Source organism: Notolepis coatsorum (assembly GCF_963971535.1).
Source record: "Notolepis coatsorum genome assembly, chromosome: 5".
Classification (NCBI taxonomy): domain Eukaryota; kingdom Metazoa; phylum Chordata; class Actinopteri; order Aulopiformes; family Paralepididae; genus Notolepis; species Notolepis coatsorum.
The window spans coordinates 7,093,111-7,115,835 of record NC_140169.1 but is presented as its reverse complement, the minus strand read 5'-3'; the positions used below and the strand labels follow the sequence as shown (position 1 = coordinate 7,115,835).

General features: G+C 42.5%; 1 protein-coding gene across 1 annotated transcript in view; it reads left to right on the top strand.

Moving 5' to 3' along the window:
• Window positions 1-5,048: 5,048 nt before the first annotated feature.
• Window positions 5,049-22,725, top strand: part of LOC311229310 (actin-related protein 3) — a 100,599-nt gene continuing 82,922 nt past the window's right edge. Inside the window, exon 1 of the mRNA XM_084315385.1 lies at window positions 5,049-5,222. Within this exon, the coding sequence (XP_084171511.1) occupies window positions 5,179-5,222 (44 nt within the window). The 5' untranslated portion in view covers window positions 5,049-5,178. The remainder of the gene's footprint in view (window positions 5,223-22,725) is intronic.

The following is a 22,725-nucleotide window of genomic DNA, read 5'->3' as shown; positions in this document are numbered from 1 at the left end:
GAGAGAGTTATATGGGAGAGAGTTATAGAAACATTAGGGGTGTAACGGTACACAAAATCCACGGTTCGGTACGTACCTCGGTTTTGAAGACACGGTTCGGTATTATTTTCGGTACAGTGGGGGGGGGGGGGGGGGGGGGGTAATCCAAAAAAATTTGCTTTTCATTTATCTATTTATTTAACTGTATTAAACAATATAAAACGAATTGGCCATAATTGACTGAGCAAACTAATGCTTACTGCTGTAACCTACTAATAACACTTAAGTAAATCTGAAGATTATTATATAGCAGATGCCTTGGAGGATAAGTCGTGGACAACTGTAGATCATCTAAGCTCCACTGTGTTTAAATTCAAATCCTATGCCATTGTTTATATTTAACCCTTGTGTCTGAAAACTAAAATATTATACTCTTATTAGGGGACTAAATTGAAAAACTCCATAAAAAGATTATGTTGAAATAATTTCCCACTTTCTTTTCCATAAATATTTTATTCAACTTCAGCCCTGATCATAACAATTTTTTATATTATTTTTGTAATGAAATACTCCCACTTTTCTGAAAAGAGTTGTTAAATATGACAAAAAAAAGAATATGTGGTGGTTATGATCGGGCTGAAGTGGAATAAACAATTTATGAAGAGTAAAAAAAAAAATACAAGATAATTAAAAGATTATGCCACATATTATGTTGGCTCATCACTGCAAAGTTATCAAACAAATACGAATCTGATCAGACACAAGGGTTAAGTTGTTGTTCCCTTTCTAATTTCCTCAAACATCTAGTCTAGTTAATGTTAATGTGTCTAGTTATTTGACAATTGATGCTTTTTGTTGGACATTTCAGTCAGTAGTGAGCTCATACTTTGAGCTCATAAGTTTATAGTTAAAATGATTGCAATCTTGTCTTCGTTGTGCATGAATGCGTGTGCTCACCACACACAATATGTGTGTCACTATTCTGGCAGTGGCTATATTGTTAATGAAAGCCTGTTTGTTTTTTGTAAAAAGTTTCAGTCACTAAGTTCTGATACCCTAGAAAAAAAAAATCATATTAAAGCCATGTTGTCATTTTTGTTCACACATTTTTGGAAATATGGTCATATAAGAATTGTATTATTATTTATTTAACAATAGTGTGTTTAACAGCAGGAAAAAAACATGTAATGTTATGATGTATACATATCAGCAGCAATATTTTAATGTAAAATGTACATTAATCAGTATTGATTCCTTAACTTTACAAGTTACAAGTAGATGTACAAGTTACAAATGTACAAGTAGAGTACCATTTAGATTATGGTTGAATAAACATTGATGTCTAACATTGATTCAATATAAAATCAACTAAAATGTGCATGTAGATTACCATTTAGATTATGGTTGAATAAACATTGATGTCTAACATTGATTCAATATAAAATCAACTAAAATGTGCATGTAGATTACCATTTAGATGATGGTTGAATCAACATTGATATAGTATCAGCTATGGTTGACACCTAACGTTGATTCAACGTTAGGGTCATAGACAACGATCTATATAATTTAGATGTCAGGCTTCAACATAGATTCAATATTTCTGCTGAACCCTATTTCAACGTTGATTCACTCATTTTTTGCTATCTGGGTACCAATGATGTAAACACCCATAATTGATCAGTAGGGTTTAACCTGGAGGTTGGGCTTTAACAGGGTTAAACAGGGACAGACCTTTCTACACAAGAGGCAGAATAATCCTCTAAGGTTTGATGAGACAAAGGCAGTCTACCCTTTTGTTCTCGAGAAAGGGGAGATGTGGTGTTATCATAGTATAGACCAGTGGTTCCCAACCTTTTTCCCCCCAGGGACCCCCAAACATCTCTGATGAAATTCGCGGACCCCCTCCTAATAAGATACCATAAAATACTTTTTTTTTTCATTTTAATAACAAACTGCTTATACACAGGCATATGCATCACAATTAGACCCACTATGCTTCTTTGACTTGTGCCTTCAATCAACAAATCTCATCTTGCACCATATGCATTTCAAAATGTTTGGCCAATATTCAAATGCTGTATTCATCCTCTCAAATCAGGCCCTAATGGTGAACGGTTTGCATTTATGGAACAAATCAATGCAACAAATTAAACTAAATATGAGACAGGAAATTCCAATCAGTAGCAGAGAGAATCTGTCCTAGCTGGGTTTAATACTTTTTTTTGTCATTTTAATAACAAACAGCTTATACACAGGCATATGCATCACAATTAGACCCACTATGCTTCTTTAACTTGTGCCTTCAATCAACAAATCTCATCTTGCACCATATGCATTTCAAAATGTTTGGCCAATATTCAAATCCTGTATTCATCCTCTCAAATCAGTCCCTAATGGTGAACGGTTTGCATTTATGGAACAAATCAATGCAACAAATTAAACTAAATATGAGACAGGAAATTCCAATCAGTAGCAGAGAGAATCTGTCCTAGCTGGGTTTAATACCTTTTTTTGTCATTTTAATAACAAACTGCTTATACACAGGCATATGCATCACAATTAGACCCACTATGCTTCTTTAACTTGTGCCTTCAATCAACAAATCTCATCTTGCACCATATGCATTTCAAAATGTTTGGCCAATATTCAAATGCTGTATTCATCCTCTCAAATCAGGCCCTAATGGTGAACGGTTTGCATTTATGGAACAAATCAATGCAACAAATTAAACTAAATATGAGACAGGAAATTCCAATCAGTAGCAGAGAGAATCTGTCCTAGCTGGGTTTAATACCTTTTTTTTGTCATTTTAATAACAAACTGCTTATACACAGGCATATGCATCACAATTAGACCCACTATGCTTCTTTAACTTGTGCCTTCAATCAACAAATCTCATCTTGCACCATATGCATTTCAAAATGTTTGGCCAATATTCAAATCCTGTATTCATCCTCTCAAATCAGTCCCTAATGGTGAACGGTTTGCATTTATGGAACAAATCAATGCAACAAATTAAACTAAATATGAGACAGGAAATTCCAATCAGTAGCAGAGAGAATCTGTCCTAGCTGGGTTTAATACCTTTTTTTTGTCATTTTAATAACAAACTGCTTATACACAGGCATATGCATCATAATTAGACCCACTATGCTTCTTTGACTTGTGCCTTCAATCAACAAATCTAATCTTGCACCATATGTATTTCAAAATGTTGGCCAATATTCAAATCCTGTATTCATCCTCTCAAATCAGGCCCTAATGGTGAACGGTTTGCATTTATGTTGAATGAAGTAAGAATCCACTGCAGTAAAAATATCCTGGTAGTAAGGTTGACTGACATGAGAATGTCCTGCTTCAGATCCTCATTTTCAATATATTGCACATAAACGATGAGCACAGCCTCGTCTGCGACAGTTGTAGTTTCATCAAGTTGTATGGCAAATGGACCCTTTCTAAGCTTTTCTGACAGCTGCTGCTCGCAATCACTTGACATCTTATCAATTCGGTCTTTCACTACATTGTTCGAGAGTGGTACTGATTTTAGTTTATCCGCCACCTGTGGGCCGCACAGTTTCTAAACCATTTTGATGCAGGCTGGTTTGATGAGCTGCTCGCCAATATTGTGCGGTTTCTTTGCTTTTGCAATTAAAAGCGAACACTCAAAGGAGGCTTCGGTAGCCTTCTGTAAATCACTGCCACCCCTGCTCCACGCTACTCTAACATCAACAGGCTTGTTCGCCTTGAGAGACTGTTCTTTCCTCCGAAAAAAGTCTGGATCCTTCCCAACGGTTTCTGGGTGCTTAGACGCCTGATGTCTCTTCAGCTTGCTGGGCTTCAGGCTCGAGTTTGCCAACTTTTCTCCACAAATCACACACTCAGGTCGTTTGTCTGGTCCCTCAGTGAAGCCCATGGTGATGTAATTTTCGCGATTGCTGTAGGTCCTAACTTTTTTTGCAGATGAGCTGCCGTCATCTCCTTTTCGTTTGTCACACATTTTCGCCTCTGGCGGCTGACTGCAGACGAGCCGAGAAAGTTAACTAGCGTGCTAGGCTAGCTACAGAAAGTGATACGGTCAACTGATTCGCGTTTTAGCGGCTACCCGGTAGCCTACTGTTAACGTTCAAAAATCATGTCTAGATGTTTATTTATTTATCTTTATTTTTAATTGTAGTGGAGAGACTATTCATGCTTCTGATGATAAAAAAAAAAAAAAAAAAATTAAAAAAAAAAGACCTCAAATCATCTGTGGTCTGGCGGGCCCCCTGGCGGACCCCAGGGGGTCCGCGGACCCCAGGTTGGGAATCACTGTATAGACCATCTATGTGGGCCGGGTCTATTGGTATGACGAACAGGAAGTAAGGTGGAGTGCCCGGCCAATAGGAATGGGGCTGGGGGCTATGTATAAGAGGGGAGTTCAAGGTAACGGGAGAGTTAACGTACGTGATTGCGATGGTAAATAAATGACCAGATCAGTTCACAGTTGTGGTCTCACGTTATTCCAAGAATACGCGACAGCAGTTACCATCTTCCTGGACTAGTTCGAAACAGCACTGTGCAATACTACTGTAGACCTCAGTATAGGCTCCTTGATTTGATTTTTTTTATTATTCTAATTCGTGACCTGTTTTGTCTAAATGTTTAAATGTTGAGCGATTTGCAGTGTCAAATTTCCCACGGGATAATAAAAGTATTTCTATTCTATTAGACTGGATAAAGGGATAGTTCCACTACGAGCAGAGCGTAAGCTATTACGATATATAACTGCTCTGCCTGCATCACTCCTATAACCGGTGTCGGCCATCTTGCCTAGCCCTCTGCTCCATAGATAGATATCTATGCTCTGCCTCAGAGAGAGAGGAGAGAGAGAGAGAGAGAGAGAGAGAGAGAGAGAGAGAGAGAGAGAGAGAGAGAGAGAGAGAGAGAGAGAGAGAGAGAGAGAGAGAGAGAGAGAGAGAGAGAGAGAGGAGAGAGAGAGAGAGAGAGAGAGAGGAGAGAGAGAGAGAGAGAGAGAGGAGAGAGAGAGAGAGAGAGAGAGAGAGAGAGAGAGAGAGAGAGAGGAGAGAGGGAGGAAGTAGACTGTGTGGTTGGGTACAGGGTTCCTGCCTGCCTGGCTGCTGTGGACGACCCTCCTGTTGTTTCTCCATCCAAACCGTCAAACATCTGTGATTAAGCAGCAGCAGATTAAGAAGAGAGATGGCAGGACGGTTACCGGCGTGTGTTGTGGACTGCGGTACCGGGTAAGGCTATTATAGATATATGTATTATACATAGAGAGAGGAGAGGGAGGGAGAGAGGGGCTTGTTGTGTTGTGTGTCATCGTAGCGGCGGCGGCTGTCAGTGTCAAGACTGTGTGTGTGTGTATTCACCCTGCCTATGTCGCGAGCCTAGGCTATGTAAGCTAACGACTAGCTGCATACTATAGCGTTACATGGAGCTCGCGAGGGGGAGGGGGGATACAATTCAACTGGATGTCACTTTATCACGCGCGCGCGCCTATGCTCGCGAGCTATACAGTTAACCCTTTCACTGCCACACGCGACGGAAGGTTAGCCCTTTACCTTCTTACTATCACACAACCGACTATCTATTCATTTGGAAGCTGTTTATAGGCTGTTGTTGTTGTTGTTGTTAGTTACACGGTATTTCCCCCCCCACACCACAGTTCGGACACATCTCTCTCTGTAGATTTGGTTGTAATGTCTTAAGTAAAATGATGACTTTGTGTGGAATAACGTATTGTTGCTTATTTTTGCATACTAGTCACTCTGTCGGCTCGGCGCATGCGCACGGCGACTTCCTACTACACAGTCCTGCCACCACTTCCTCATTGACTCTTTTTATTCCATATATGGTCCCTTTTCGGCATCCCCAGCATGTTTCTTTTTTTATTACGTTCTCTTAATGTATCTGTTTTTATGCAACGCATGGGTTATAATGCCCGAGTGGAATGACACTATTTGAGAGAGACGGAGGACAGGACTGATACATTACAATCAAAAACGATGCAAACCTCATAATTCTTCTGCAGTAGTTTGCAGTTGATCTTTGTTGATTATGCATAGTTCCGCTAACCCGACCTCCCATGTTCTTCTTACGTGACGTCGTTTTTCACTGTCATTTGCAAACATAATGTGACATCACACACACACCATCGTTTTATTTTACTTAAACGAGAGACACTTTTATTTTTGTATTTGTTTTATTTAGCGTACAATATATTGTGCATTCTCATTTTTGTTATAAGTGGTTCTTTTTTAGCCAACGTGTGTTACGTTACAGACTTACTACAGGTCTGCAGTATAGTCATACTCCGTTTGGTGGACCAGTGTAGTTTGCATTGTTGCGTGTAGTGACTTGAACTCCCTGCTGCTGGCATTGCACCCCCCCCCCCCCTTGAGCTGTTAGCACCTCTTGTGTACATCTGGTCTGCACTAAAAGAGAGAGAGAGAGAGAGAGAGAGAGAGTGCAGCTGAGAATCAGGTTAGCACTATACTAGCTTCTTTCAGGAGCAGATGTTGGAAAGTGCTGAGAGGGACGTGCGTCTGTGGTACTTGGCCAGATGGAGAACTTCTCACACGGCACCGTTTAGGCCCATGAGTCACGTTCAGCCAGGCCAAAATGTCAGAAAGCACCACTTCCCCTCTTACTTCATCCTCATCAGCAGTCTGCTATTATTAACACAGATCTGCTTGACTGTAATCAGGTGTCCGCGGATCCTTAAAAAGTCTTAAAAGGTCTTAAATTGTTTATCAATAATTAAGGCCTTAGTTTGTCTTAAAATGTCTTAAATCCATTTTCAGAGGTCTTAAAATGCCATAGAAAGGAAAGATAAAATGCCATGTCATCTTATGTTTTATTATGAAATCTGGGGGAAAACGTTAACGGGAGATAAAGTTTGACTTTTCATTGACCGTGTTGTAGAATCACGCAGACGGAATGGGGCGGAACCAACACAACTCCTTGTGTAATGTGTTGGCCGGGGAACCATTTCAGCAACGGAGTCTAGCTAACGTTAGCAAGGCGAAGCGATAACACTAACGTTACGTTTAGTTAGTTTAGCATTGCACTCGTTAATATGGGAAAGTGCCAATTTAACGAGAACTGGCTCGACAATCCACTGTTTGCGCGATGGTTGGTCCCAGTCAAAGACCATTACAAGCCCCGCTGCAACAAAAAAAAAAGCAGTCGCGTCGCACATGCTGAGCGCTCTGCAAAAACCGCCTGCAAACTACTATTTCGCATTTATTTTCGGCCCCTGCCTCCACACCAGCTGCGCCATCTCAGGTAGGACTATAACATCTGCACCAACAGAAGTCCGGATAACATTCGCTCCATGCCAAAGCTGAAGCTGAGGTCTTAACTTGAAAAATAATCTATTCACGGATGTAACAAGGACACGTTTGTGTTTATGTTCGATGAGAGCTTCACCCACTATGTATTTTCTTCCTCCCACCACCCCCTCCTAATGACGTACAGTATCCTCCATGTATGTTAGGATCTATGGGTAACAGTACTGTATATTTGCATATCGTATATGTCACAAATGTACGGTACAGTACTATATACCTGTATGTCCCTATGCCATAATGTCATGCATGTTGAGTGTCATAAATGTCACTATGAATTGAAAATGGGGGACCCTGATGTAAACAAGACAAACGTCTTCTCTGGTCTGCATCCCCCTTAACAATTGTGTGTATTGAGCCGTACTGTATTGTACCCATTCTGCAATCTGTTAAACAAAGTATTCATTCATTCAACCAAAACCACAAAAACAAAACAACTGGATGAATGAATGAAAACTTTATTTAACAGATTGTAGAATGGGTACAATACGTGTGTCTTGTTTACATCAGGGTCCCCCATTTTCAATTATGTGACATGACATTTATGACATACTCAACATACATGACATCATGACATTTATGGCATAGCGACATACATGACATACAGGTATACTATATAGTACTGTAGTGTTACAATTGTGACATACGATATGCAAATATACAGTACTGTTACCCAGAGATCCTAACAGAAAATATATACATATGATGGGAGGAGACTGTACATTAGGGGGGGGGGGGGGGGGGGGGGGGGGGGGGTTGGAATTTACGGTGCCCAGTTTCTAATTGCAGCCTCCCGTAGGTGCTCTTTTAGAGCGGTTTTGAATGTGGGCAGGGGTAAAGTGGGTTTAGGAGTGAGGTAAGCAGTAGTCTGACCAGTTTGTTTGTGATGTTTGTAATCTTGTTTTGGCCTTTGAGGTGCTTTGGTACCATGAGGTGCAAGCATAGTCGTAGTACCCTTGAAGAGTGCTCCTGTTAGAGTCTTCAGGGTATTCTTGTTTACCAGAGAGGAGATCCGGCACAAGAATCTTGTTTGTTGGTTGACCTTTTTGATACCCTGGGGAGGGTGGTAATAGTTATGTGTTCTGACAGTGGCTGTTGCACTTGCTGCTTGGCCCTGGTATATTTTGTATAGCTATATTTGCTATTTATGTTTGGTCACCCCTTTTGTTGAAATTCATCCAATCCAGTTACTCCTTTAAGTTCAAGATTTTTAAGTTCAAAGTTATGTTTTAATACATCTTTGGACCAATGTGTACCTAAACTTAAACTAATTGGTGTCGTTGCATGATTTTTGTCATTTTGTTATTGTGAAATTGGTATTAAATTTAATTCTGAGTGGCATTAAAAAGTCTTAAAAAGCATTAAATCTGACTGGGCTAAACCTGCAGATACCCTGTGTAATACAGAAGAGCAGCACTATGAACAGACTAGGGATGTTTCTGGAGCAGTTTGTGAGTGTTGCCGCACCTCAGAACTAGCAGTGGCAATATAATCAGGGCTTCTACATAAAAAAAAAAAAAGTCTCAGGTGTCACAACAACAACCCAGGTTTCTCAGCAACAACAACAACACAGGTGTCTCAGCAACAACAACAACAACAACAACCCTGGTGTCTTGGCCTACTGCAACCAAAGGACCAGGGTGGAGTCACATGTTATCTATCTTCATGCAAAAACACTTCAAATTTCATAACTCAAGGATACAATAATGAATTGGCCTCAACATAGACAGACCTAAATAATAATAGGCTATCGGCCAAACGCTGAGCTAAATCAGAAGCTGTAGGCTACTATTTTCCCAGCCAATAGTTGCTACTTTGTGAAAAGCTTGGGAGGATGAGCTTTCCTTTGCCGTGGCTTGTGCTGCAGTAGGCTTGTTGAGGCAGGTGGCCCAGACAAGCTAGGACTGTTCTGTGGAATGAAGCAATGTGTTCTGCGCTCTGGGAGACCGTGGCTGCTTGTCCTTGTTTATATAATGACATTCAGTAGCTCCATGATTAAGTTAAAGGATAAGGCCAGTGTCGTTAAAAACGTTTTCATATTGTCAACATAGTCTACGATTCCTAATTTATGCAAATGACATGTCGTCAGCTTGTGACTGCAACTTGTTCCTGTTTGCGGACGACTCAGCCCTGCTGGTCTCTGACAAGAACAAGTTACAGGTTGAAAAAACCCTCAGCTCGGAACTAGGCAGAATCTGCATATGGCTCGCTGATAACAAACTATCATTACACATGGGCAAAACAGAGTCCATTCTCTTCGGTTCAAATAACAAACTCAGCAAGACCGACGGCTTCTCAGTTACAGTGGGTGACAATATTGTCACAAGGAAAGATGAAATTACCTACCTGGGTTCCATCCTAGAGGCTAATCTCTCCTGTGACAAAATGGCATCCAATGTAATAAAAAAAGTCAACCAACGAACTCGATTCTTGTACCGGATCTCCTCTCTGGTAAACAAGAACACCCTGAAGACTCTGGCAGGAGCACTCATTCAAGGGTACTACGACTATGCTTGCACCTCATGGTACCAAAGCACCTCAAAGGCGCTAAAAACAAAATTACAAACATCTCAAAACAAACTGGTCAGACTACTGCTTGACCTTACTCCTAGAACCCACCTCACCCCTGCCCACTTTGACAACCTAGGATGGCTTAGAGTAGACGACAGAGTACAACAACTTGCAATGGGCCTGGTCTACAAGATACACTACACGACCAAGGTACCCATGTACATGTCAAAATACTTCCCAAAGGTCAGTGAATACCACGATCACAACACCAGAGGGAGCTCCACAAATCATGTTAAACCCAGATTCGGCTCAAATAAGGGACTAAACACGTTTCGCAATTATGCCACATCAATGTGGAACGCCCTACCCAAAGCTGTAAAGGAATGTGGATCACTACCCACTTTCAAAACCTCTCTCAAGGGACACCTACGGGAGACTGCAATCCAACACTGGCCCCTGTAAATATCCTAACCCAACCCCCTCCAATGTACAGTCATTTACCTAGTATGGTTTTGTCAATAGTTCAATGTACAATTGTGTTTGTTTGTACAGTGTCTCCTCCCCCTCCCCCCTCAATGTACAGTGTTACTTGTTTATACAGTGTGCCCCCCGGCCCCCCCCCCCCCCCAACCACCTCCAATGTAAATTACCCAGTATGGTTGTCAATATCCCAATGTACCCAACCCCCCCCACCCAACCTCCTCCAATGTACAGTTTCTACGTCAAATGTATATACTCCCTTTTCTTGACTCCTTCTGTATCACAAACAGTACTGTATTTGCAAATCTGGTATGTCATAAATGTATAGATGTAGCAGTACTGACTATCTGTATGTCATGTATGTCATATATGTAGAGCCATATGGAATCCGCGATCACGGAATCGCGGACGGAATCGCGGAATTGAGCAATAAAAATGGAATCCACTATAATAATTTTTTTTTTTTTTTTTTTTTACCTTTTTTTTTTATGTTGTGGAACTTGTACAGCACTTTGTTCAACTTTGTCAGTGCTGTAAAGTTTAAACCTTTTAAAATCTTAGACAAACAAAACACTTTGCTTTCATGAAATATTGTAAGCCGTCATTTGAGGCTTTATAAAAGCAGCACAATGAACACAAATCTGTCAGTGCCGAGTCCGTCATCTTAAATAACAAACAGCATTGCTTGTTGTAGTTAACAAAGAGAGGCAGAGTTGATTTTGCAAAAATATATATAATTTTTTTTTTTTTTTTTAATAATCAAATTTTATTTTCATATTCGAATCCCATGCCCATCGAACGAAGTATTTAAGACGGCCCTATTAAATGGACTGTTATATCTTATTAAATTGTGGACATTTATTAATTCCCACTTATTAGACACTATTTCTGATGGTAACATGAGCGTACAAAGCAAAATACAGAATTCTGAAATATTAAAACGAAAAAAACGGAATTTGGAAAAAAATAAAATGGAATTTGGAAAAAAATTAAACGGATTTCATATGGCTCTACATATATGTCTATATGAATTGAAAATGGGGGACCCTGATGGAAACAAGACAAACGTCTTTCTCAGGTCTGCATCCCCTTAACAATTGTATGTATTGAGCCGTACTGTATTGTACCCATTCTGCAATCTGTTAAATAAAGTTTTCATTCATTCATTCATTCATTCATTCATTCATTCATTCATTCATTCATTCACGATAAGACCAGAACACCTACAATGCATTTCTTCCACTCCCAGGTACTCCTCCTACACACTCAGGAACTCTCCACCAGGAAGCAGGGTTTGTCCTGCGTAGAACCACCTCCGCTTCCCTAGAGCCATATGAAATCCGTTTTATTATTTTCCAAATTCCATTTTATTTTTTCCCAAATTCCATTTTTTCCGTTTTAATATTTCAGAATTCTGTATTTTGCCTTTTATGCTAATTTTACCATTAGAAATAGTGTCTAATAAGTGGGAATGAATAAATGTCCACAATTGAATAAGATATAACAGTCCATTTAATGTTTTTAAGTGCTGCAACTCAGAAATACAGTTCAATTTTACACAATATTTTTCAATTAATATTGTGACAAAATAAAAATACATATTTCAAGTGTAAACAATAGATACAGCTAGCTACTACTGACATTATCACAATGACAATGTCAGTAACCTAGCTATATCTATTATATTGTGATGAAATATAGTAATGCATAATTTAGGCACCCTTAGTTTAGTTTATTTCGTTTATAAAGGACGGTGTATAATGGCAATCGTTTGCATTAAACAAATGGATGGGTGCACTAGATTTAGCAAGAAGCTATCATTTCCATCTATAGTCCTATGTACTGTAACGTTTCATAGCTATTTAATGCAAACGATTGTCATTATACACTGCCCTTTATAAACTAAATACACTTAAATAGCTATGTAACGTTATAGGACTATCTATGGAAATGATAGCTTCTAGAAGTTCTAGCTAAATCTGGTGCACCCATCCATTTGTTTAATGCAAACGATTGTCATTATACACTGCCCTTTATAATCTAAATAAACTTAAACAAATGGATGGGTGCACTAGATTTAGCTAGAAGCTAAACGTCCTAACGTTATAGCTATTTAATCACAATAGTGTCGCAAGTGTTTTTGCGGTTCCAGTCCACGGAACGTTGACAGAATTAGCAAAACACCTTATCACCGGAGGCATAAAAGTCATTAGGATACTGTTCTGCTCTGAATTGAGGGCTTATTGTGGAATTGTTTAGCTTCTTGACGAGTAACGCTGAAGCAGCCAGACGCTTGAGCACCGCGGCTGTGTTGTGTGTAACACGCTATAGAGTCCCCGTCTCCCCGGTCGCGTGTGCACCAAACGTTCCACCCAAAAACGAAATTTCAGTCCAGATTAGGCCAAATTCTGCAATATTCCACGTTTTGCAGTTGATTCCATTTTTATTGGTTAATTCCGCGATTCCGTCCGCGATTCCGTGAACGCGGATTTCATATGGCTCTACGCTTCCCACTCCGCCTCGGGCCAATCGGGCTCAACGCTGCACGAACTACAATATAATCCTCCTTACACAACTCCACCACTGTTTCTTTGATTTGAATGCAGCGTCATTAGTAGTCCAGCACTACGTTAGTCTGTAGCCCAGCCAGAGGACGAAGAAGAAGAAGTAGACAGTAGATAGACACTGAAGAAGTGATCTTAGCCAGTGTTGCTGCCACAGTCTGAAGGCGAGGCGGCTACGTCAGCAAGATTAAAGACCCGAGCAGTGTGCCCCAACAAAGCAATCAACGGGGGTTTCCTGTACCCTGGTTTTTGACTGGAACGTCAAACACTTAGATTCGTGGCTCCAGAGGTGTGATGCTAGCTAATGCTGATGAACCGTGCCAAGTTCATCCTGGCTGGTTAGATAATGGTCTACTTCAGGAAGATAATGGTATCAGGGAAAGCAGGACAGTACAGGAGGAAATACTAACAATAAGCTACTTGTAGTAAACTGTAAAAACCTTCTTACTGTCTTCTACTATCATGCACTCTCCACTAATTAATCTTCCTTGTCTATAATTACTACCTAGTACCTACTATATTAATATGTCTCTACTACTATGCACTCAACACTGAACACCCAAGTTTCAACACTGTTTGATGAACATTGTTACTCAGCTGAAGGAGTTGTACGCTTCCTGCTGACTTGTTGTACAGAACTTGTAAAGTCGCTTTGGATAAAAGCGTCAGCTAAATGAATAAATGTAATGTAACAAACCACACCAGATCATCAGAAATGGTTGTTAAACCAAGACCATGATTCTAAACGGGAACAAGATGCTGTCAGTTTGGTCAGGTCAGAGAGAGAGAGAGAGAGAGTTACATCTGTGGAGGAGAGAGAGAGTCTGCTGCTAAGTAGGGAGAGTGTTGCACCACTGATGCTGTGTATTAATACCCAAGAGGTCAAGGGTGACTGGCTATGGCTGAACATGCTCTTCATCTTAGCTAGCTCCTCATAGAGGGGGTGGGAGGGGTTCTGCAGGATAGTGTCCAGCTTCTTTCTCATTCTCCTCTCTGAAACCACCTCTAGTTTGACCAGCTCGACTCTCACCATGGAGCTGGCCTTCCTCACCGGCTTGTTCAGTTTGTTAGTGTCTCTTGAGGTGATGTTACCCCCCCCCCCTTTCCTTATAAATTATTAAACCTTTTCCGTAGAAATGAATGGTGGAATGTTAGAAACCTAGCAGGTTGTTTTCAACTTTTGAGCACCTTTTCCTTCGCTATGTTGACAATAAGATTACACTGGCTTCATCCTTTTAAGTACAATGCTAATTGGAGAGCACCTGCACAATGGAGGATCGCAGCTTATTACAAATTACATGTTTGTTTGACAACTATGGAGTTGTATGACTTCTGGATATGAGGTATAATCTGGTGTTGGCTGGACGGACCATACAATGACACTGGCCTTATCCCCTAACCCATTACTGACTTACCGATTATAGTACTGTATGGTAAGGAAAAGCCACACAGGTTTCTTTCAGAGTTAGAAAGAGAGAATTCGCTGTGAGAACTGTCGAGACAAACTTACCATCACATTTATCGTGCCTTAATTGTTTGTTCCCGGCTCCTCAACCGTTGTAGATTTGTAGCCGACAATATACGAGGATCTATACAAACTATACAATAAAAGGTAAACGGTGGATGAATACAATTAATAAAATCAATTCTACAGTGTAAATATAGCAGCAGTGTGTGTGTAATAATTATGTGTGGTGTGTAAGTCACTTAACACATCCAGCGCCGGAAACGCTTTAAAGCGGTATTGCCCGCCATGCCCATTCTGCCAAAATCGATGTACAGCGATTTTGAGATCAATATTTCATTTTTTCGCCATGGCATTCATAATTCATATATACACCCGCAACGCTGCAGCTAGACCCTAAAGGTGAAGGCAACGACGGCTCAATACTGCCGCCTGGTGGATCGTCGGGCGAGTTACACTCGCCGACCGGATATGGCTGGTGTGCGTCGATTAAATTCATCCGGCCGTCAGATATAGTTGCAGACTCCCGACAGACACAATGTACATAATGGATCGCTTTATAAACGTAATAATCGATATGATTTCGGTGTTTATTGCGACATACAAACCGGAAATGGACCTAAGCGATCAACGTCCTATACCTGGGATCTTTCACCGCCAGTCTCATTGGCGCATGGTAAGAGGACACTAACGTCATTTTCAACCCAATTGTTTATTCATTTCACTGCAAACCGATCTGATCAATATATCACCCATACTACATAAAGCAGTTACTGATGATTGGGGAATTATAAACGACCCCCCCCCCCCCCTTTCCTCCACGCATGATGAAGCATAACGTATACCATCATATACAGTTTATTTTTTTTATATAGCGTGTATAGGGGGGAAACGGCAATCGATAATCTATATATGCGCCAGGGCCTATAACTCACGTTCTAGGAATTACTGCAGAAAACGATAAAAACATACTTATATTTTTGTATGAATGTATGAATGAAAATGTATAACGTTCCCACATCCTGAACGATAGATAATCGATGTTGAATGGGCCATAGTAATGTCAATATACCAATAAAATGTAAAAAGTTATAGCCCTGCAAAGAAGGTGAGCCACTCCATAGACTTATAGCGCTGGCAGAGAGGGTACTTTGATGGGTACAATGCCCGGCGGGCAAAGTGTTAAGGTGCTTTTGTGTGTACTTTAATGTGATGATTCAAAGTCTGTCCGTCAGTAGTCCGTTTGCCCGGTGGAAGTAGCTGTTCAGAGTTCTTTTGGATGAACCTGAGACTGCGGTACCATCTGCATGAGCTCAAACAGTTTGTGGTGTGGGTAGCTGGGGTCTCCATTCGCACTACTCTCTCCAGTGCTCAGCACTATTATTGTCAGCTGTTTCTAAGACTTTGGGAGTTGTAATGTCATTCCCAGGTCACTTCTAAAGATTGCTGACGTGTTTTTTTTTTACTAGGCAAAATTCAAAGAAACCACTGTTATAACCAGGATGTGGGCTACGATGCCCACACAGTGTGTGTCGGCAGTCGTCAGAAGTGTCCTCTATCAGTCCCCTGGGCCCTGTGCGCAGGAAGCTCTACATCTGGCGAGCATGTGCCCAGCAAAACACCAGAGGCCATGAGAATCTAGTTTGATGCTAGTGCTAAATGTATCCCATCCTATGCTTCAGGTGTCAGTGTTGGGGTAAAAGGAACACATAGTTTTAAGTCGTCATGCTGTGACCCATTATTCTTTATTTCTTTGTGTTTATGTCATGCTAAGAGCCTTTATTCTCTGTTTATGTCATGCTAAGAGCCTTTATGCTTAGTGTTTAAGCCACACTTTGAATTGAGTTTATTTGAGCAGATATTGTAGGGGTGGGTGATATGATGATCTTAGATTGTCACAGATGAAGATTCTGTTATTATGATGATATGCCTTCATAGGGAGATTGTGGGGACTGGGTTTTGCACACATTCATTTAGTTAAAATTTCTGAGAGTAAATTAGTTTGAATATGGCCACCAGTGATGTCATCGGGACATTGAATCCTTGTGTTGAGTTCATTACAACTCCATGAAAGGATGTAGGCCTAGATGAAAAAATACCTTGTTTTATAGGGACTGCTACCTTATCATTTCAAGCTACACAGCTGTAGGGCTGACCTTCGATTTTATTTTTTTGGAATTCGAAGCTTCGGGGCCGAGATTCGATTTTAATTCGACGCTTCAAAAAAAAGTTTTTTTTAATGTTGTGGGACTTGTACAGCACTTTGTTCAACTTTGTCAGTGCTGTAAAGTTTAAACCTTTTAAAATTTTAGACGAACTAAACACTTTGCTTTCATGAAATATTGTAAGCCGTCATTTGAGGCTTTATAAAAGCAGCACAATGAACACAAATCTGTCAGTGCCGAGTCCGACCTCATCTTAAATAATAAACAGCATTGCTTGTTGTAATTAACAAAGAGAGGCAGAGTTGATTTTGCAAAAATAAAAAAAATAAAAAAATATATAGATTCATATTATTATTATCTTTTATAATCACATTTTATTTTCATATTCGAATCCCATGCCCATCGAACGAAGCTTAGAAATATTTAAGACAGCCCTACACAGCTGTAATTAACACAACACAAGGATTCAATGTCCCCGGTGGGTGACATCGCTGGTGGCCATATTCAAACTCATTTACTCTCAGTAACTGTCAAACTTACTTAATGTGTGAAAAACCTTTTTTAGAGTTTTTGGACGTGTGTGAGATTACGTACAAAATAAATCGGTGGCAGTTTTCTTGGCGAAGTGCCCCTTTAATCACAGCTGAGAAAGGGACACAGTTGACACTGAGGCGCAGGCCAGTCTGTGTGTGTGTTTAGGATGCTCGGTTTATACAGAACAGAAGTCATTCATTTTGGGGGAAATTATGAATGTGACATGAATGGCCCTTTGAACGACCTCCCATCAGCAAACTGTGCAGAGCTGTGGCTTCTGGCATCTGACCAATAGACTGAAAGACAGTGATGGTATTGATGGAAAATGATCGCATAGACAGCAGCCAGTTATACTATTATTTGCTAGGGGTGGGAAATCACCAGTTTCATCATGATACGATACCATAGATTCTTTGGACAGCGATCTAGGATATTTGCCGATATCACAAAGTCAGCCATGATACGATACGATTCGATTCAGGTGCCTGCGATCGATATGAGACTATATCATAATATGCCCATTTAACACAATCTGTAACATTTAGGACAACGTGCCGACGTTATGTGGTGTTTGTTGTTACTGACGTTATGTGGTGCTTGTTACTGACGTTATGTGGTGCTTGTTACTGACGTTATGTGGTGCTTGTTACTGACATTATGTGGTGCTTGTTACTGACGTTATGTGGTGTTTGTTACTGACGTTATGTGGTGCTTGTTACTGACGTTATGTGGTGCTTGTTACTGACGTTATGTGGTGCTTGTTACTGACAATTGTGTGGTGTTTGTTGTTACTGACGTTATGTGGTGCTTGTTACTGATGTTATGTGGTGTTTGTTTATACAGTTAATTTATATAAATAGAACAGTTTCACCCGAGGACAGTTGGTTTATGTATAGAACGTTAGGTTATGACTATAACCAAGTTCTGTTAATTAGGGGTGACGCTGGCATCACTCATGCACTCCCTCGCGTACGTGCACGCGCACTGAATAAATTCCACAAATGTACCTTTAATACCAGTATTCGTCTGACCACACCCCTCGTTAGCTTACCTTCATAAGCAGGTGTGTGGTCACCTGCTCTCCTCCTTCCCAAGCTTTCACCACAAGGTGAGGTCAAGGGCTGCAGCGGCGTCAGATGCCGAGCGTCACCCCTAATTAACAGAACTTGGTTATAGTCATAACCTAACGTTCTGTATCATTAGGGGATCCGCTCGGCATCACTCATGCACATAGGGAGGCCGAGCGGAGCCACCGGCCGACAAATACACCCCGCTGAAGGCCCCCCACAACCATCAGAACAGGGAGGGCCGAGCCCCCCCGACCCCCCCTAATGGAGGGCACCCCCCCTATTAGAGGTTTCCCGGGAGGGCGACGGACCCGACCGTGCGAAGAGGCACTCAAGCAACTCAACGCACAGGGCGAGCAGCCGTGGCCTGACCCCACGACTACACACACGCACAACCCGCATGCCACCCGGGAACGAACGGAGGAAACAACCTCGTTACTGCCCCCAGAAACACGGGGTCAAGGGCAAACCCAACCCCGTGGCAAGGCCGTAGCAGCGGAGCGCGAAGGAAGTCCCAGACCTACCAAAAGGACTGGACCCCCTGGAACGGGGGCCCGGAGAAGTCCATGATGCCAGCATCAAGACCCCACCAGGTGGGCACTTAGTGACCCCGCCCCCCACATCGCCAGCGTATTCGAACAAAGGCCCCTCAGCCGAGCGGGCCCTGTCCCCCCAATAGTACACCACCTGGCACACAGACCCTGCAAAACAGGCAGTCAGCATGGCCGTAAGCACACAAAAAGGTTAACCAACGGAAGCAGGCAGTGCACCGGGGAAAAAACCAGGCAACAGGCTGTTAACCCGAGCCTGGAGACTGCGGACGAGACAGGCGTCAGAGGGGACAGCTGAACACAGCCGCCCCGGCGGAAGGGGCGCATGCTGGCGTTGTTGCATGACCAAGCCTCCATTCAAAAACCCCCACCCAGAGGGGTTGAGGCAGAGAAGGCTGACACGATTGGCAGACGTCATGAACGTGCAGGGGCACCCTCAACCGGTTAACCCGGGAGTTGACACTGCCCCAACACACCAGAGAACCAACCACCTAGTCGTTACCCTATGCGGTGGTTGGTCCCATAACCCCCCAGGAAAAACCTCAAACACACCTGCGGCACTGCCGTAGTACCCGTGTTCCAGTTTCCAACAGGGTTATCCCGGGCCTACGGGTCAATGAAAACATTACTTCGGACCGGGCCTGGTGATACGGGGCGCACAGGGTCCCCAGAGGAGGTCAAAGACCACCCCAACAGGCCCCTCTTCGCCATGCGTAAGAGAAGAGCGCAAGAATGGAAAACCAGCCCCAACACCCCGTACTTGGTATTCCCAGGAGGTCACCCAACCAAGTACTAACCAAGACCAACCTGCGTGGCGGCCGACATGCCAACTCCAGGAGAAGGGGCAGATATGCGTGTTGATCTTAAACATAAAAAGAAGGTGCCACTCAGACGTCCGGTGCGAACCGCGCCCGGTGGCCCACCCCCAGGGCGTGAGACCCTTCTACATATGTTCAGATCCATTCCGTTATCATCCCCTGATATGAACGAGAACCCGTCGACAACCACACAGGTCGTCGGAAGAGGAAAACCCCCATCCCAATTGCTTTATAAAAACGCTGTTTTAACCCCAAGCAACCAAGGCGCGCCAGTCAGTTTCCTAATGTCCAGCAGAACATCCTGAGCTAGCACTATGTGTGCGTTGGGCATATCCACATCAATAATAGGCTATGTAGACCATCTTATTGAATCCCCAAGACGCCCAGGGGAACGACAAGAGGGGCGGGATGCAACCAACTCCATGAATGAATGAATGAAAACTTTATCCAACAGATTGCAGAATGGGTACAACACAGTACGGCTCAATACACACAATTGTTAAGGGGATGCAGACCTGAGAAAGGCGTTAGTCTTGTTTCCATCAGGGTCCCCCATTTCCAATTCATATAGATTCATCCAACTCTTTATAATAATAAAGAAGAAGCATCACCCGTATGAACCCAACTGCACAGCTGGGAGTAAAAAACCTGTTCACATGTTTTTACATCCAGTCACTCCTTTTAGTCAAAGAGTAAAGACCGGACCCTCCCAGAAACCTTCCCACATGAGTCGTAGTCATGAAAAAGACATGTCAACTGTGAGTCACGTGACCAACTGACTCAAGTTTACACATAAATCGAGCGTAGCAGACCCGTAAGCCCTACGCTCTAACTCGACACCTTAACACTCTTTAACTCACGGAAGGCGTCGCCATAGCAACATCGCTATGACGGGGGAAACCCTGCACACGGCTCCTGTTTGTAATAGGAGTCGGCAGGACAACCCTCCCCCCCCCCCCCCCCTCCCGGCCAAGACGTTCTAACCAGGGGCGGATTTAGGATTGTAGGAGATCCGTGGCTTAGCCCAGATGGCCCCCCCCCCTATTTTTTTTTTTTTAATCTTAAAAAAAAAAAAAAAAATTAAGTTTTTTAATTTATTATTATTTTTTTTTGGGCAGACAAGGGGTGGTTTGGAGGGGCTCAGGCATGACCCCCTCCACGACAGATTTTATTTGAATTTAATGAACCTGTACGTGCAATTTCCTGCAATATAGAGCCTTCAATCTTGACCAATAAAGCTGCTCTTTTCACTATAAAACTCAGTTAACCATAACATAGTTATGGTTAGATTTATATATTGGGGGGGGATAATATATCATATTTTTCATATAATCAAAAAGTGGTGGAGCAAGATTATACCTTTGCTCCCCCAAGTTCAATAGTGGGAGAGCAGAGATGCTCCGAATGCTCTTATGGCCAGGCGTCTATGATTCACTGATACAAAGTAAAATAGTGCAGTGCAATAAAATAGTTAGTAAAATAGAATAAAATAATGCAATAGTGCATTGCAATAAAATAGTTATCATCGTATTTAATCGGGAGGCCGGTAAGGAGTGCATTACAGTAGTCGAGTTGGCTTGAGATAAAGGCATGGATCTGGTTTTCAGCGTCCTTTTGATTTATAAATGGCCGTACTTTAGCTATGTTTCTAAGGTGGAAGAATTAAGTTTTTGTCAACTTGTTGATTGTGATTTAAAGCTTAGGTCTGAGTCTACCATAACACCAAGACTTAACTCACTCAAATACAGTTAGCAGCTGGATAGACCACAGATGGAAATTAGCTTCTGCTAAATCTGGTGCAAACATATTTTCATGTAACAATGATGAATTGTAATTTTTTTTTTTTTTTTTTTTTTTTTTTTTTTAAATAGATTCTGGGCTTTTCAGAATACATCCGGGGCTTGAGCCCAGGTAGCCACCCCCTAGCTCCGCCCCTGGTTCTAACGTCTCGGCCCTGACTGGCACAGCAGAATGAGATAAAAACTCCTAAACCAACCAAGTGGGAAGGAGGGGTTTATTCGACACCCCCTCACAAAAAACCCTTCTTTCCCTACACACAATAACAACTGTAGCATTTTGAAAACCTCCGGTAGAATGCTAATGTATAGCGTAAGCTAATACAATGCCCGCTACCCACAAAATGTGAACAGGATTTACAACAAAACAAGTCGCATGCGTGTGAATCCTACACCCGTTGACTATGGCGTACATAGCAAACGCTGACCGAGAGTAACGGCTAGGCCGTGGAACGTGTGTGTACGAGTATTACTGCAACTAACACAACAGCGTTGTGGGACACATATACTTTGTTTAAGCAATGGAATACTACCAGTTTCTACCTGCATGTGGAGCGTCAGGCTAATAGAACCTCCTACGACTGAGTGTATGCTTGCAGACCTTGCTTAATCTTGTAACACAACACGACTCTTCTCTCAACGTAATAGTGCAGATTCATATTTACGCAACCCCATCATATGATTTGTTGAAGAAACACACAGTTTGTTTGGCCAAAACATAGTCCCCCTTATATCGGGGAACTTTTTATTTTACATGGCACAAAACACAATCATAAGGGGCCGGGGAGGGTGTAGAGGAGAGGGGACACAGAGGGAAAAAGTCACTCTTAGCGGCGTCTGCCACCTCGCGCCGCTCGAGTCTTGCCACCCCGAGGAGCCCCGGAAGGACGGTAGGTAACTGTCTGCTGGTCTCGACGTTCCCTACCGTCTCCTCCGGTCGTGGATGGGCCGGCGGTAGCAGAAGCGCCGTCTCTTCTCCTGGCCTTCTTGGAGGGGCCAGCAGCGGCGGTAGAGGCAGTGGTAGGGACGACGGAGGCAGCTCGATGTCGTGGAAGCCTTCTGACTCCACCGGCAAGGACGGGAGGCGGAAAATGGGGTTGAAGAATGGATCTCTCCTCTGCCATCTCTCTGCACGTTGAGGTCATCAACCGCAGGGTCTTCCCGAACAGACCAGCATCGGAGAGGTTGGCCGTCAGAAGAGGGGCTCTCTTCTTCTCTGGCACACGGGCCTGCTCCAGCCAAAGGTGGCGCTGGTTCAGGGTAGCCAGGGCGTGCACTTTCCCCGAGGCTATGGCCAGCACCTGGGTAAGGTGCAGGACGGCTCCTGCCGCCTGGGTGATCTGATCGCATTTTACCTCGGTCAGATCCATGCCGCCTGTCATTATCCCCGATACAAATCTAGCTAGGTGGGCGATGTTAGAAGCCGCAGCCAGCGATTGTGTA